Below are 13013 nucleotides of genomic sequence, written 5' to 3' on the forward strand. Positions count from 1 at the left end.
GACTGTATCATTGACAATCCTTGGATCACACAGCCTAGTGTGCTGCCATGTGGGCTTAGCTTACACCTCACTTAGATGGCTGCTCCTTTTAACACACGCTTTTAAGGCCGTGGACGCTCTTCTTTCTGGTTTCTTCCCCACACTTTGTCAGACTGAATGCTACAGGACACACCCTACCGGTTTTTCAGAGATTCCTCAGCAGGCCCAGCCCTTTATTTACTGGTTTCTCCTCTTCTGTCTCACTCTCCCTACTTCCTCATTCCTGCTTCTGGGAATCACCTTTCACATAAATATCCCACAGCCAAATCCTGGCTCCAGACTCTACTTTTAGGACTTACACTAACCCACTGCACTTTGCCTTCCCCTTCTCCACGTGTCTCACAATGAAAAATAACTAAAAGCTATGGTTTCTGAGTGCCTGGAATGGTCCTGCTAACCACTGTGGGGGAGGGACCTCCAAGCAGTCACGTGCCCTTGGGCTGACCCCGACTCCCGGTGACTCCATGGGTATCAGGGATAACGAGGCTGCACCGGATTGTCCCCTGGTGGCGTTTTCAGAAGCGGATTGCCAAGCACTTTCCCTACAGTGTCCCTGAGTGGACTTAAAGTTCCGACCTCTTGCTTGGCAGCAGAGTATCTCTCTTCCTAGTTACAATTTCAAAAAATATATCTATTAGCTCCTCAAATGACCAATTTAAAATATCGGCACGTGTGTCAATGGAGCATTTCAGGGTTCATCAAGGTTCGGGGATCACTGCCGGGTCATGCCTTGGTGGCTTCGGTCAACTTCCGAAGAGCCGGCGGTGAGGCGTTAAGGGGGACGGTCAGGTGGAAGCGCACAGCATCCAGGGGCTCACCTGCTTTGCCACTTCTCCGTGGGCTCCCCTCTCTCGCGGGGCAGGTAGCAGTGCTGCTGGAACTCATTCGCGAAGAGAACGCAGTCGCGCCTCGCATCCTTCAGGAGGTTTCTCAGTCTGTTATACTGTCTGCGGCACAAAGGAGAAGAAGACCAGACCTCACAGAGCAGGCACTTACCATCGCTTGCTAAGGATGAGTGATTTTCCTTAAAATAAAAAATAAAAGAGAGGCGAGGCATGTCCTTCAAAAATAAAGAAGATTAGGAGTATTTTCAGGAAAAAAAAAGATGACTGAAAACCCGAGAAGCAGTTGGGTTTCCCCTGGCTTTACTGAGTTCGGCCTTTCCGCGGGGCTCTTCCCGTCGGTCTGCTGTTTCTCTGTTGGCCGGCTAGCGTGCACTTGGACCTGCCCTCGGTAATTAGCCTGGGACTCAATCAAGCCCGTGCGTCTCCCGTTTGCCCTTCTTGCTGCTTTGTAATTTAATTATGAGCAGAGCGCCCTCGTCAAACATCCACCAACCATGCTTCGTTCGAGCACCTCATCCTGTTCCACAACATGGCCTTAGGGATCAGTGAATCTTACTTTGGCTGGCATCCCTAGAAAAGGGCAGGCAAGGTTGGTAAGGTAGAGGGGTTACCTGTAGCTTTTCTCTAGGCAGTCGCCAAGATTGACCTGAGGGAGGGACGCGTCCCACCAGGAGAGAGGGGAAGCAACGCTAGTCAGGGCCGAGAGCCAGGCTCAGCTGTTTACCACCAAATTAGAGGAGTGCCAATCCGCCCCTTACTTAGAGAGAGAATCACATAGAACTTCAATAAAAGGGACCGCCTGCATTCCAAGTCTCTCTGCCACGCATATTTCTTTTGAAGACGGGTGGTATGCGCTTCCATTTGTCAGTTCCTATCGGCCGGATAAAACAAATGAACACATGGCACAAGAATATTAATGAGGAAAGCCGAAAACAAACAGCCAATCACTCTGAGGGTGACAGTCGAGCTTTTTTTGGAGACATGTGGGTTTGTGCTGATGATTTAGGAGGGCACGCGTACAACCCAGTCATATTTTTTTGTGAGTCATGGTTTGTTGTGCAGAAGACGGAATTAGATATATGAGTATTCCATACGGAGTCAGCAAAGTGCATCCTGGTACTTTGGAAAAGTCTGACCTGAATAATAGGCGAGTGGCAGCTTTAGACACCATCAAAATTTCAGTTAAAAACACAACTTCCAGTTTTACCCCAAGGAGCCATGGAGGTGATGTGGGATAGGCACTGGTTGCTGACTGCCAAGTCAGTGGTTGAAACCCACCCCTGTCTGCTCCCATAAAGGTATCGTCACAGAAAACCTATATAAAAATTGCTGTCAGATGGAATCAACTCCATGCCAACTCTTTAGGGTTTTGGGACTGGCTTAGACGTTTCCCAAATCTCCATCATCTAAATATTTCCAAAATAAGTTCTCAGAAGGAACTAAACCAGCTAAACCTTCTTTTCCTTAGATGGATTTTTTTTCACTAATGTCGTCAGATGGCTACTGTGCCAGCAGATGCCCTGTCCTCTCCTCCTGCTGACTCTCAGGGTCAAGGGGGCGTCCCCAGCCAGTGGGCGACAGGACGAGTCCCACACTGAATGGGCCTGCTTTAGCTGGGTTTTGTAGAACCCTTGGGGGGCAGGGGGTGCTGCGGACTTCCTCTCGGGGTACTGCGGTTTTCTAGGAGAATTGGGTGACAATCCCACAAACAGATGTACAGCTGCACCTGTGGTAACTGCAGGGGCGCCAGGAGAGCCCGGGCTGGCCTGGGAGGCAGGGAAAGGCTTTTCCAAGGCGAGGGCTGGGGAGTATTAAACCAGGCAAAGGATGGAGCAAGGTTCTTTGTCTGGGCGATGTCCCTGTTATGAATGAGGGCCCCTGCATCGGGCAAAAGGCCTCCTGGGCTGCAGGGAAAGGCGTGGAAGGTGGAACATGCTTTCCTGTTTTGAAAAGCTTCTTGGGCTGCTTGGAGAAGAGAAGGTAGAATATGGCTTTAGTTCAGGTGAGAGACGTTGGTAACTTGGAGGTGGATAAGCAGGCTTTCTCGAGAGTTTCTTAGTAGGTAAAGATCCATAGAGCTCCCTAGCTATCGACTCAAGAGAACTGAACACATGCCCACATGCCAATGTACACACAGCATTGGTGGCCAGTCATCGCAGCCAAGAGGAGGGCCATTCAGATGGTCTAGGATGTACTTGAAAAACTCATATTGAAATCCAAATACAAAAGCTGGTTAAATATAGAGCCAAACACCTTTCCATGGTCAAAGCAACCCCAGCTGATTACTTGGTTGCTGCCGGTCTTCCCTTGTGGCTGGAAGCGACTTCTTTGCTTGGCACCGCACAAGCCCTGGCACATCCACCCACACCAAGAACCGCTGCCCCCAAGCTGATTCCAAATCACAGCAACGCTAGCCAGGGTTTCTGAGTATAAATCTTTATGAGGAACAGGCCACTGGTTTTGAACTGATGACCTTGCAGTTAATAGTTCAACCCCTAGGCTAGCCCACAGTGCTGAATAAGGGAATAAACAGCAGAAAACATTTACACATACAGAAGACAAGACTTACAGTGACCATTCAGTAAGCAAACATGGCAGGGGTATGAATGGTAGGATGTGTGATTATTTTGGCCAATGAAGTGTGTTCATTCATACTGTTTTGTACCCTATACGTATGACAGCAGATATTTCTCTGCATTTACATTGCAATCAAAATATAAACACAGACTGAGTATGGGGCCAGACACCTTCCTATTGTTAAAGCAATGCTGGTGATTTTGTTTTGGTAAAATAACGTCTGTGACAGGAAATTAATGTTCATCTGTGGTTTTCTGGTTTTGGAGCGTTGGTTTGAAGGTCTGATTTAATTTTGGAGTGGCAGTAAGTCCTTAAGCACGAAAAAAGTCCTAGACAGATGTTTAAACACATTTAAATAACATTATGGGAGATTATCACTGTGTCTACGAGCTTTCTTTTTTCTTTTAGAAACAAGGTCAACACAAACAGGCATGACCTAAGTTCCCCTTTGAATTGACACTGGTGCTTTGGACAGGGACTTAGTTATGTGATCCATTGAAGCCTTTCCATTTGCATAGTGCACTCTGAGGCCAGCAATGCTGGGAGTCTCAGGAGCTCAGCAGGGGGGGCGGTAAGCATCCTCATGGCAGCACCCTAGAGGAGGCCTGGACAATGGTTTCTTCAGCGATGGTGCTTCTAAAAACACAGTGAACAGACCAAACTATTTACTAGCACCTCAAAATTCTCCAAGGAAGAATGGAAAGGGGAAAACCTTTTCCTTTTTTTTTAAATAGAAAAAAAAATCTTTTATTTACTTACATGAAACAAAATTCCAGAGTCTTGGCTAGGCCAAATTTTTACAAAGTCAATAACTTAAATGGAATCCTTTTTTTTTGGGGGGGGGGGCGTCAGCTAGTCAATTACCCCTCATAAGCTCAAGTGTCTGAAGATTGAATTAGTAAAGCAAACCTGCTACTCAATTACTACCATCAATGAAAGGTGAGTGTGCAAGATAGGACATTTTGTAGGGTTCAGGCACAATTGTGGGTTTTCAGCTGAGTCAACCCGAAGGTGCTCTCTAGTTGCTGATCAGGCCCCCCCGTGGCGTATGGGTTGCGCACTGGGCTGTGATCCCCAAGGTACCCAGTTCAAAACCACCAGGCTCTCCGCGTAGGAAGGTGGAGCTTTCTACTCTAGTTAGCATGAGTCAGCATGGCCCGGCGGCAGTGAGAATGGGGGAGCCGTTCAACAGGCCAACAAAGTGCCAGCTCCCAGACTTCTGACCCATTCCTACCCCTTCTTTCTCCTCATCAGCCACGTTCACAATACGGCTTTCAGGCCAGACTCCCACTATTTTGTGGCTTAACTTACACATACTTTGGCTCTATAGATTGACCTATCTAGATTTCACAAGAACAATATACACCCCCTCCTCCCAAACCACACCCCAACAGCAATAGCAAAAAAAGAGAAAAGAGATAAAAATTGGAAAGAAAATAAAAAATAAGAAAAACTCAAACAAAGGTCACAAGGGAGAACAAATGACAAGGTCAGACTAGATCTCTGTGGAAGGGAAGCCCCGCCCTGTACAGCGAGGCCAGGGCTCCTCCAGTCCAGGCCCCGGCTCTTCCTGAAACCAAACAAGAAAGCAGGCTTGCTGGGAGTGGGTGGAGGGTCGCACTCTGCAAGTTTCCAAAGTGCTGACTGGGGAAGCCAGGGTGTTATCATAACCCAGAACCCCTCATCTTTTAGTTTCTCACTGACCGTGTTCCAACACACACAGAAGCAGTGAATCGCCAACAGATTTTCATCACGTTAACTACTTTTGAAATGCTCAGGAGCGCAGACATTTAAATTCCAACTCTTCGCCTTTGAACGTCCTCCAGCGGGTTTTGAAAGCCATCCTTAATATTAAAAGTATTTCAGAAGACAGAGCTTGAAAAGGCGCGGCAGTATGTTAGCAATCAGAATGATAGCAACAAATTGATTTTAGTGGCAGAGATTGAAATACGGCATGTGGAGCAGCATTTAAACTGGGATGTGTATAAACATCTACATTGTGTGCTTGAACAGAATCAACTTCCAGCTCATTTTAAAATATTCTATCTGAAAAACCTGCACACAATCTAGTTAATGCACTTTTTTGAACTGAGCGAATAATAAGGACAATTTATCATTTTCATATACAAATAAAAACACTTCATCTTTTATGACCAAGGTCTGAAGAAGCCACAAGTTTAAAGAAGAATAAACACCTAGTTTCTGCTTTTGAAATAGTTTGAGCGTTATGAGGTTCGATATCTAATTTTCACGTGCTTATTCCACACACCCTCCAGCTCCAAGTCATAAATGTTTCCTCAATGTGGAACCAAGCAAAATTACTTTACTTAGAGTATTTGTTTCAAAGGAGGGCAATCACTCTTCATTTAGGGTCCAGGCCAGCATTTCAGCCAGGTTTCAATCAGAAAATCCGTTTCTTTAGCAAATACAATGACCAGGGTTAGCATTTGCACTCCTATTATAAAAATAAAACAGCTTACTTCTGGCTACATTGAAAAATGATCACAAGTACAATTTGCATCCACAAAGGAGTCTAAGATTTAAAAGGCAAGCCCTCTCTTTCCCCAAGAATGTAAGCTTCTGAAGAAACATATATTTATATACTAAAAACAAGATTAAATAATAAACATAAAAAAGAAATAAGCAATAACCCTACGACTATAAAAAATGCAAACCAAAAACCAAGTTCAGCACAGAATCTTAAATACCACATACTGGGGACACTGCAGTCTATTGATCGATACAGTCAGATCAAATTTTGGCCAGGTGTTGAAGCAGAAACACAAAATTATGTTACCACATTCCTCACTAGCAAGGAGAATACCAAATTAGTTCAGAGTCCCTTCTGACACAATAATGAATTTCTCCCCTCCTCCTCTCCCAACAAAGGTTCTTTTCTAAGGGGGGGGGATGAGGTGGGGGCCGAGATCACCATAAATAAATAACTAATGGGAAACATACCTTCGGCCCCTTTGATGCTGCACAGCCTGACAAGCTGTTTGCATGAAAATAATTCCCTTCAGCTCAGGAAACTCAAGGACCTCCAAGTAATCTTGAACGACTTTCCAGTCAGGGATCATGTAATGAGTCACGTCGCTGGACAGAAGTTTCCCATCTAAAACAATTGGAAATGTACAAAAGCTTAGACAACCGCTTGCAAATCTGGGGGATTACCATTTCCCTGTCAAAATAACTTTTTGACAGTGGCCTACTATGTAAATTAACTTCCAATCTTAAGACTGGGTGAAGTTGCAAAGTAGCTAAGTCTACTTTGGTAGAAGTTCCAAGTTCAAGTACATGCAGGGCCGTAGTTCTCCTGCAAGCGGTCTGGGAAAGGCACAGGGCTGTAGCACCCTGTACAAATAGGTCGCTGGGAGTGGCCAACGACTCACAGTGAGTTGAGCTGAAGCAACATCTCGGCATACCTGAACTTCTGGGAGAACTCATCGTCAGGGACACTCGGGTTCAAGGGAGCACCCTAACCAACATGTACGCTAACCACTTGCCCAGCAATTTCAACCCAAATGTCTGGACATGTTCAGAAGTATCCAAGGGCCAGACGCACAGAAAAAAAACTACTCTGTGGAAGTCGGGGCAGGGGGGGTTTCCACCTGGCCGTGCCCCAGAGGGCCATTCAGTCCGCCAGTCACGGAAACATTATGCCCAAGGCACAAACAGAGGAACCCAAACATTAGCTGCAAAGGTCCACCGCTCATCTTCCACCGCAGGCCGGCGAACTTCACCCCTGAATCATCCACCCAGATTGCTGCTTGCTTGCAGCTGCTTCCAACCCAGGGCTTTTCCCAAATGTGGAAGAGAATGGCTCCAGAGGGTTTTTCAGGCTGGGATCAGTGCGAGGCAGGTTGCCAGCCTTGTCTTCCGTGGTGCTTTCCCGAGTGGATTCCCAGGACCAACTTCTTGGCTAGTGGTCAAAAGGTTAACCACTTGTAGCACCAAAGGTCATGAAAACCATCCGTCACGGCCTAGTGCATCAAAGCCCCAACCGAATCCACTGCCAGTCAGTCAGTTCGGACTCAGCGACCCTGTAGGGGTTTTGGAGACTGTACCTCACGATCGGAGCAGGCAGCCTCATCTCGCTCCCAGGTAGGTGAGGGTGGGGCTGAACCGCCAACCTCTGGTGAGCAGCCCAACTTTCCCATGAACTTCGAGGGCACGAGGGGCTAGGCAATTACTAATTAATGACCTCGTGGGGCAGTGGCTAAGCCCGGGGCTGGCAACCAGTTCGGTGCCATCTGCTCCCACAGAGCCTGCCTGGGCCAGGATGCTAGCAAGGCCCACAGGAGCGGACGACGGGGAAGAAGGCGCCCCAACAGCGAAACGTCTGCGGGACCAGCGCAGGCAGAACAGAAACTTCGGGGCGCACGGGTGACAATGTCGCCTAGCTCTCCACCAGAGTTGGGGTGACCTCTCGGGCCTCACTGTCACCGAACCCGAGCAGCTCTGCGATGCCGGGGTGCGGGAAAAGGGCACGTCCCTTCCACCCTCTCAGGGCTTTGTCCTGGGAGGGCTTTGTCCCGGGGGTGCTCGTCGGGGGGGGGGCTCCGTCCCCGGGCCTTTGCCTTGGAGAAAGCACTCGGTGATCTCGGAGGGGGGGGGGCTGGGTCGCGAGCCCCCAACCCGCAGCGGCGCTGCCCCGAAGGAGCGGAAGGGCGGGCCAAGGCCCCGCGGCCTGGGACTCGGCGCCGCCACGGCCACGCGCTCCGCCTCCCCCCGCCCCCGCGGGCGCCCCCCGGCCCCCGCCCGCCCCCCGGGTCCCCCCCCCCCCGGCCCCGGGCCCGGACCGTTGCGGCAGGCGGCGGGCTGCGCGCAGAGCGGGCTGCTGCAGGGCACGCTGGGCCGCAGGTAGTGCTCGCGCACGATGCGCAGCGTGCGGCCGTGGAAGGTCCTCAGGAGCAGCACCTTCTCCCGCTTCTGCAGCATGGCGGCGGCGCGGGCCCGCGGGGCTCCGGAGCCGGCAGCCGGGCAGGGCGGGCGCGGCGCGGGCGCAGGCGGACGCGAGGCCGCGGCTTGGGGCCCGCCCCCTGGGCCCTGCGCGCCGGCGAGCCGTCACCCGAACCGCCTAACGGCCGCCCCGGCCCCCGCCCCAGCCCGGCCCCCTGCACGGCCCCCGCCCCGGCCCGGCCCCTGCACGGCCCCCGCCCTCTGCACGGCCCCCGCCCCGGCCCGGCCCCTGCACGGCCCCCGCCCTCTGCACGGCCCCCGCCCCGGCCCCCGGCCCCCGCCCCAGCCCGGCCCCTGCACGGCCCCCGCCCCCTGCACGGCCCCCGCCCCGGCCCCCGGCCCCCGCCCTAGCCCGGCCCCTGCACGGCTCTCTGCACGGCCCCCGGCCCCCGCCCCCTGCACGGCCCCCGCCCCCTGCACGACTCCCGCCCCAGCCCGGCCCCCGGCCCCCGCCCCCTGCACGGCCCCCGCCCCCTGCACGGCCCCCGCCCCGGCCCGGCCCCTGCACGGCCCCCGCCCCGGCCCCGGGCCCCCGCCCCAGCCCGGCCCCTGCACGGCTCTCTGCACGGCCCCCGGCCCCCGCCCCCTGCACGGCCCCCGCCCCGGCCCGGCCCCCGCCCCAGCCCGGCCCCTGCACGGCCCCCGCCCCGGCCACCGGCCCCCGCCCTCTGCACGGCCCCCGCCCCGGCCCTCGCCCCCGCCCCCGGCTCGGTCCCCTGCACGGCCCCCGCCCCTGCCTCACCGGCGCCGCCTCCGCGTGCCCGGAGGCCTCGAACTGCTGGCCTTGAGATTAGTCGTTGTTGCCATGGAAACCTGAAACATAACCAAACACACTGCCCTGCCCTTGGAGCAGGACTGTCTGGGTGGAAGACTCGTCTTTCCCCCAAGGAGCAGCCGGTGCTGACCTTGACTGACCTTGCTGCGCAACGCAAAAAACCACTGTGCCACCAGGGCTCCTGTGTGGGAATCAAGCTGCCATCGAGTGTTGGCTAGTCAACGCTCTTGCTATCCCTAAAAGAGCCAAAAGATAAAGCAATTTAATCGGCGTCACGTTTTGTCCTCTTATACAAAAAAATTGTATTTATTTTTAATTCCATACATATATTTTCACCTATTCAACATTTTACAGGATGCCATTTGTTGCCAGCAATTACAGTGGTTGACGGCAACCCTGCCCTCAAATCAATGTGATTTCTCCACCTTTGGTGACCCGCCCCCTCTGCCACCAGTAACCATTCATGAACTTTGGTCTCTGGATGCTGCCTGTTTCTGTCTTCTTTTTATTTTTTTTTAAAGTATTTTATTGGGGACTTATACAACTCTGATCACAAGTTTCTGTCTTATACACACCCTGTGCCCTTTGGGGCCTGGCTTTCACTCAGGATAAGGTCTTTAAGCGCCATTCATGCGGCAGCATGAGTCCAGGCTTGGTTCCTCCCACTGGCTGAGCACTCACTCCACTGCACCTGTGGACCACATTGCATTGACTCTCATCTCATGATGGGCCTTTACGTTGTTCTCAACCATTGGCTAATGTGAACACTGTTCGAATGAACACAGGCAACGGTGTTTTATAGTTTCCTTTTAAAAGTCCTTCGCGTTAGCTTTATTCTTAAGTATTTTATTTGACTATTTTGGTCAGGACACATTATGGATAACATTGGGAGGAACCGGAACCCCACAACACCCGATTATTCGTATCTAGAACCTGTATGTAGACTGAGAGGCACTTGTTGGAACAGAAAAGGGACTACTGAGTGCTTTAACATCAGGAAAGGTGTATAGCAAGGTGGTATCCTTTCATCATACTAATTGAATATGTATACATCAAACAAACAAACATACAAACAAAACCCAGACTCAGAGCAACCCTGCAGGACAGGGTAGAGCTGCCCCCAGGACTTTCTGGGTGTGGCAAGTGTGGTTGCCTTTCTGGGTGTGGTTCAGCGCTTTCTGGGCATGGCGAGTGTTGGTAGAGATGATCAGGTGGTTCTTATCCTTTGTGCTACTGAGGTGGTGTGGTGTGTTGATTGATTTTCTCACCTTGAACCATGCCTGCCTCCCTGGACAAAAATCTCACTCTGATATGGTGCACGATTCCTTTAGTGTGCTGTTGGATTCTGTTCACCCGTATCTTGAGTACTTTCGCATCTCTAGAAGAGATCTTGGTCTGTCTTTCCGGTGGTGCTCTGTCTAGTTTGGGTGTCAGGGTTATGTTTGCCTCATAGACTGGATTAGGGAGCACATTTCTGTATCTTCTGGAGGGGCTTCCACCATATTGGTGTCCACGTCATTTCATGTATTTTTATTTTCATGTCTTTTTAATATATGTAAAAAGGCAAACAATGCAGATAAAATGAAAACCAACCCCTTCTTTGACGGCTAACACTGGCGCTGGGTTCTGAGACCACAACTCTGGTTGACTAGAACCACCGTTGCGATTAACACTGAACAAAGATTTTGTGAACACACATTTCTCTTCCACAACGAATCACGGAAATTGGGTGATTTCTGCCTCCCTTTGCAAGGTCACTACCCAGCGATGGAATCAATGCTCAAATGCGAAACTGACTGAATCCCAAACAGACTCTTAACTAATGACAGTGCTGGTCCCAGATGGATGGAAGCGCTCCTGCATCTAAGGAGTTTATAGTCGACTTGAGCTGGAGTTAAAGCACCTCATCCAGCTAGCTGGGGACATCAAAGCTTCCTATGATGCTGACGTCAGCAGACCTCATGGGGTGGGGTGGGAGAAAGGGGAGTCACCAGGTGGATGGTAGCTTTAGGGGTACATGTTAAAGAGTCAGGATCCCTCCCTTGTCGTATTTCTGTATCAGTTATGTTCCACTGTAGGATGATACGAAGATCACAGGTGGAATACAGACGCCGAAAGACTAAACTCGTTACCATTGAGTCATAGTGTCTGGGTAGGACAGAGAATGACCCCATAGGGTTTCTAAGGCTGTGAATCTTTAGAGAAGCAAACTGCCTCGTCTTTCTCCTGTGGTGTGGCTGGGGGGTTCAAACTGCTGACCTTTAGGTCAGAGCTGAGCACGCAACCAGTGTCCCACCTGGGTCCCTCTGGTGGAGTGTCTGGACCGCAGGACATTGCCGGTCCACAGCAAAGAACAGGAGGCCTCATAACTGACAGTCGAGGAGGCCCTTCCTAATTCAGTCCTATAGACCCCAGATGGTAGCCACGTTTGTCCCCTACCTAAAGGTGCGTCAGACAGCTGCCCACAATTCCCTGCAAACCTTTTACTTTTTACTTCTGATTATATTGGGGTGGTTGTGGGTAGATGGGGGGTGTTGGTGAGATACTAATGTGTCCATAACTTCTCTCTTTAGTAATTTGTAGCTTTAAACTTTCTCCAAATGCTAGCAAATACTTTTTAAAGGGGAGATGGTGTCTGGGGCTGTGTTGGAAGTTGGTTTTATCCTTATTTTCAATAATTCAAGGGCCGTCAATCACTTCCTTTATCGTGCCACCAGCGTACAAGTTAGGTTTCAAAAAACACAAAACATGATCCTGTAGTTCCTGCCACTGATGATCTACAATGGACAAAGATACCTCTTTTGTTGTTTGCTTACAAGCCACCTGCTGCCTCTTGCTGGGAAAATGATAAAAGGGTATCAGTCAGGACATGTTAGATTATGCAGTAGTAACAGGCAAGCCCTCCCAATCTTGGTGATTTAGGTTTGTCGTGTGCGCACAGGGCGCCACCCGCACGCACGTGCCGACCCTGCTTTGAGGGTCCGTCAGAGGGAGGAGCACAGCAATAAAACCCTCAACTGTTAGGCAAAAGGTTGGCGTTTTACACCCACCAGTGGCTCCGTGGGAGAAGGATGTGGGGGTTTGCTTCCAGAAAAATAAAACACTTGGAAACTGCAGGGCAGTTCGGCTCTGTCTTAGAGGTTGTCTGTGAATCAGAGTCAGCACCACGGAAATAGATTAGACGTGTGTTCTTAGAGAGCCTGCCAGCGTGGGCTGAAAGCTCATCCAGACGTGGAATTATATGGCTTCTGCTGATTGGCTAGAACAAGTCATCACCATACACAACAATGGGCCGGAAGTCCACTTCCCCTGGCCTTGAATGACTCAGTTGACTCTGGCATCATCTTAAAACTTTTATTTAAAAATCCCCAAAAGTGTTACAGCTCTTTTAGAATTTGTCTAGCAGGTTTTCTGGTTTTCCCGAAAAACCCCTTTAAAATCCCCCCCAAACCTCTTGTCTGATTACTCCAGCTCAGCTTGCTGTCCATTTCTCCATGAGCATCCTACTGCTCACTTTTCACTTTATTCTGTTTAATCATTTTACTGGGGCTGTGCAACTCTTTTTTCTTTTGTTGTGTGCAACTCTGGTCACAATCCATCCATCCATCGTGTCAAGCACATTTGTACATGTGTAGCCATCATCATTCTCAAAACATTTTCTTTCTGCTTGAGCCCTTGGTATTAGCACATCATTCCCCCGTCCCTCCCCCACCCTCCTTACCTCCCTCGTGAGCCCTTGATAATTTATGAAGTTATTATTTTTTATGTCTTACACTGACTGATGTCTCCCTTCACCTGCTTTTCTGCTGTCCATC

General features: G+C 50.5%; 1 protein-coding gene and 1 non-coding gene across 2 annotated transcripts in view; one reads left to right on the top strand and one right to left on the bottom strand.

Annotated features, from left to right (window-relative positions):
• The window catches only part of DIS3L (DIS3 like exosome 3'-5' exoribonuclease), a 31240-nt gene extending 22754 nt beyond the window's left edge, over nt 1-8486 (bottom strand). The window contains exons 1-3 of the mRNA XM_075536002.1: nt 8264-8486; nt 6423-6576; nt 858-986 (exon numbers count right to left, since the gene is read on the bottom strand). Of these exons, the coding sequence (XP_075392117.1) occupies nt 858-986; nt 6423-6576; nt 8264-8402 (422 nt within the window). The 5' untranslated portion in view covers nt 8403-8486. The remainder of the gene's footprint in view (nt 1-857; nt 987-6422; nt 6577-8263) is intronic.
• Nucleotides 8487-12570: 4084 nt separating this feature from the next.
• LOC142431163 (U7 small nuclear RNA) lies at nt 12571-12631 on the top strand. Its single transcript, XR_012780719.1, has one exon. It is a non-coding gene; the product is annotated as a U7 small nuclear RNA (small nuclear RNA).
• The last annotated feature ends 382 nt before the right edge of the window (nt 12632-13013 follow it).

Source organism: Tenrec ecaudatus, chromosome 17 (genome assembly GCF_050624435.1).
Source record: "Tenrec ecaudatus isolate mTenEca1 chromosome 17, mTenEca1.hap1, whole genome shotgun sequence".
NCBI classification, from domain to species: domain Eukaryota; kingdom Metazoa; phylum Chordata; class Mammalia; order Afrosoricida; family Tenrecidae; genus Tenrec; species Tenrec ecaudatus.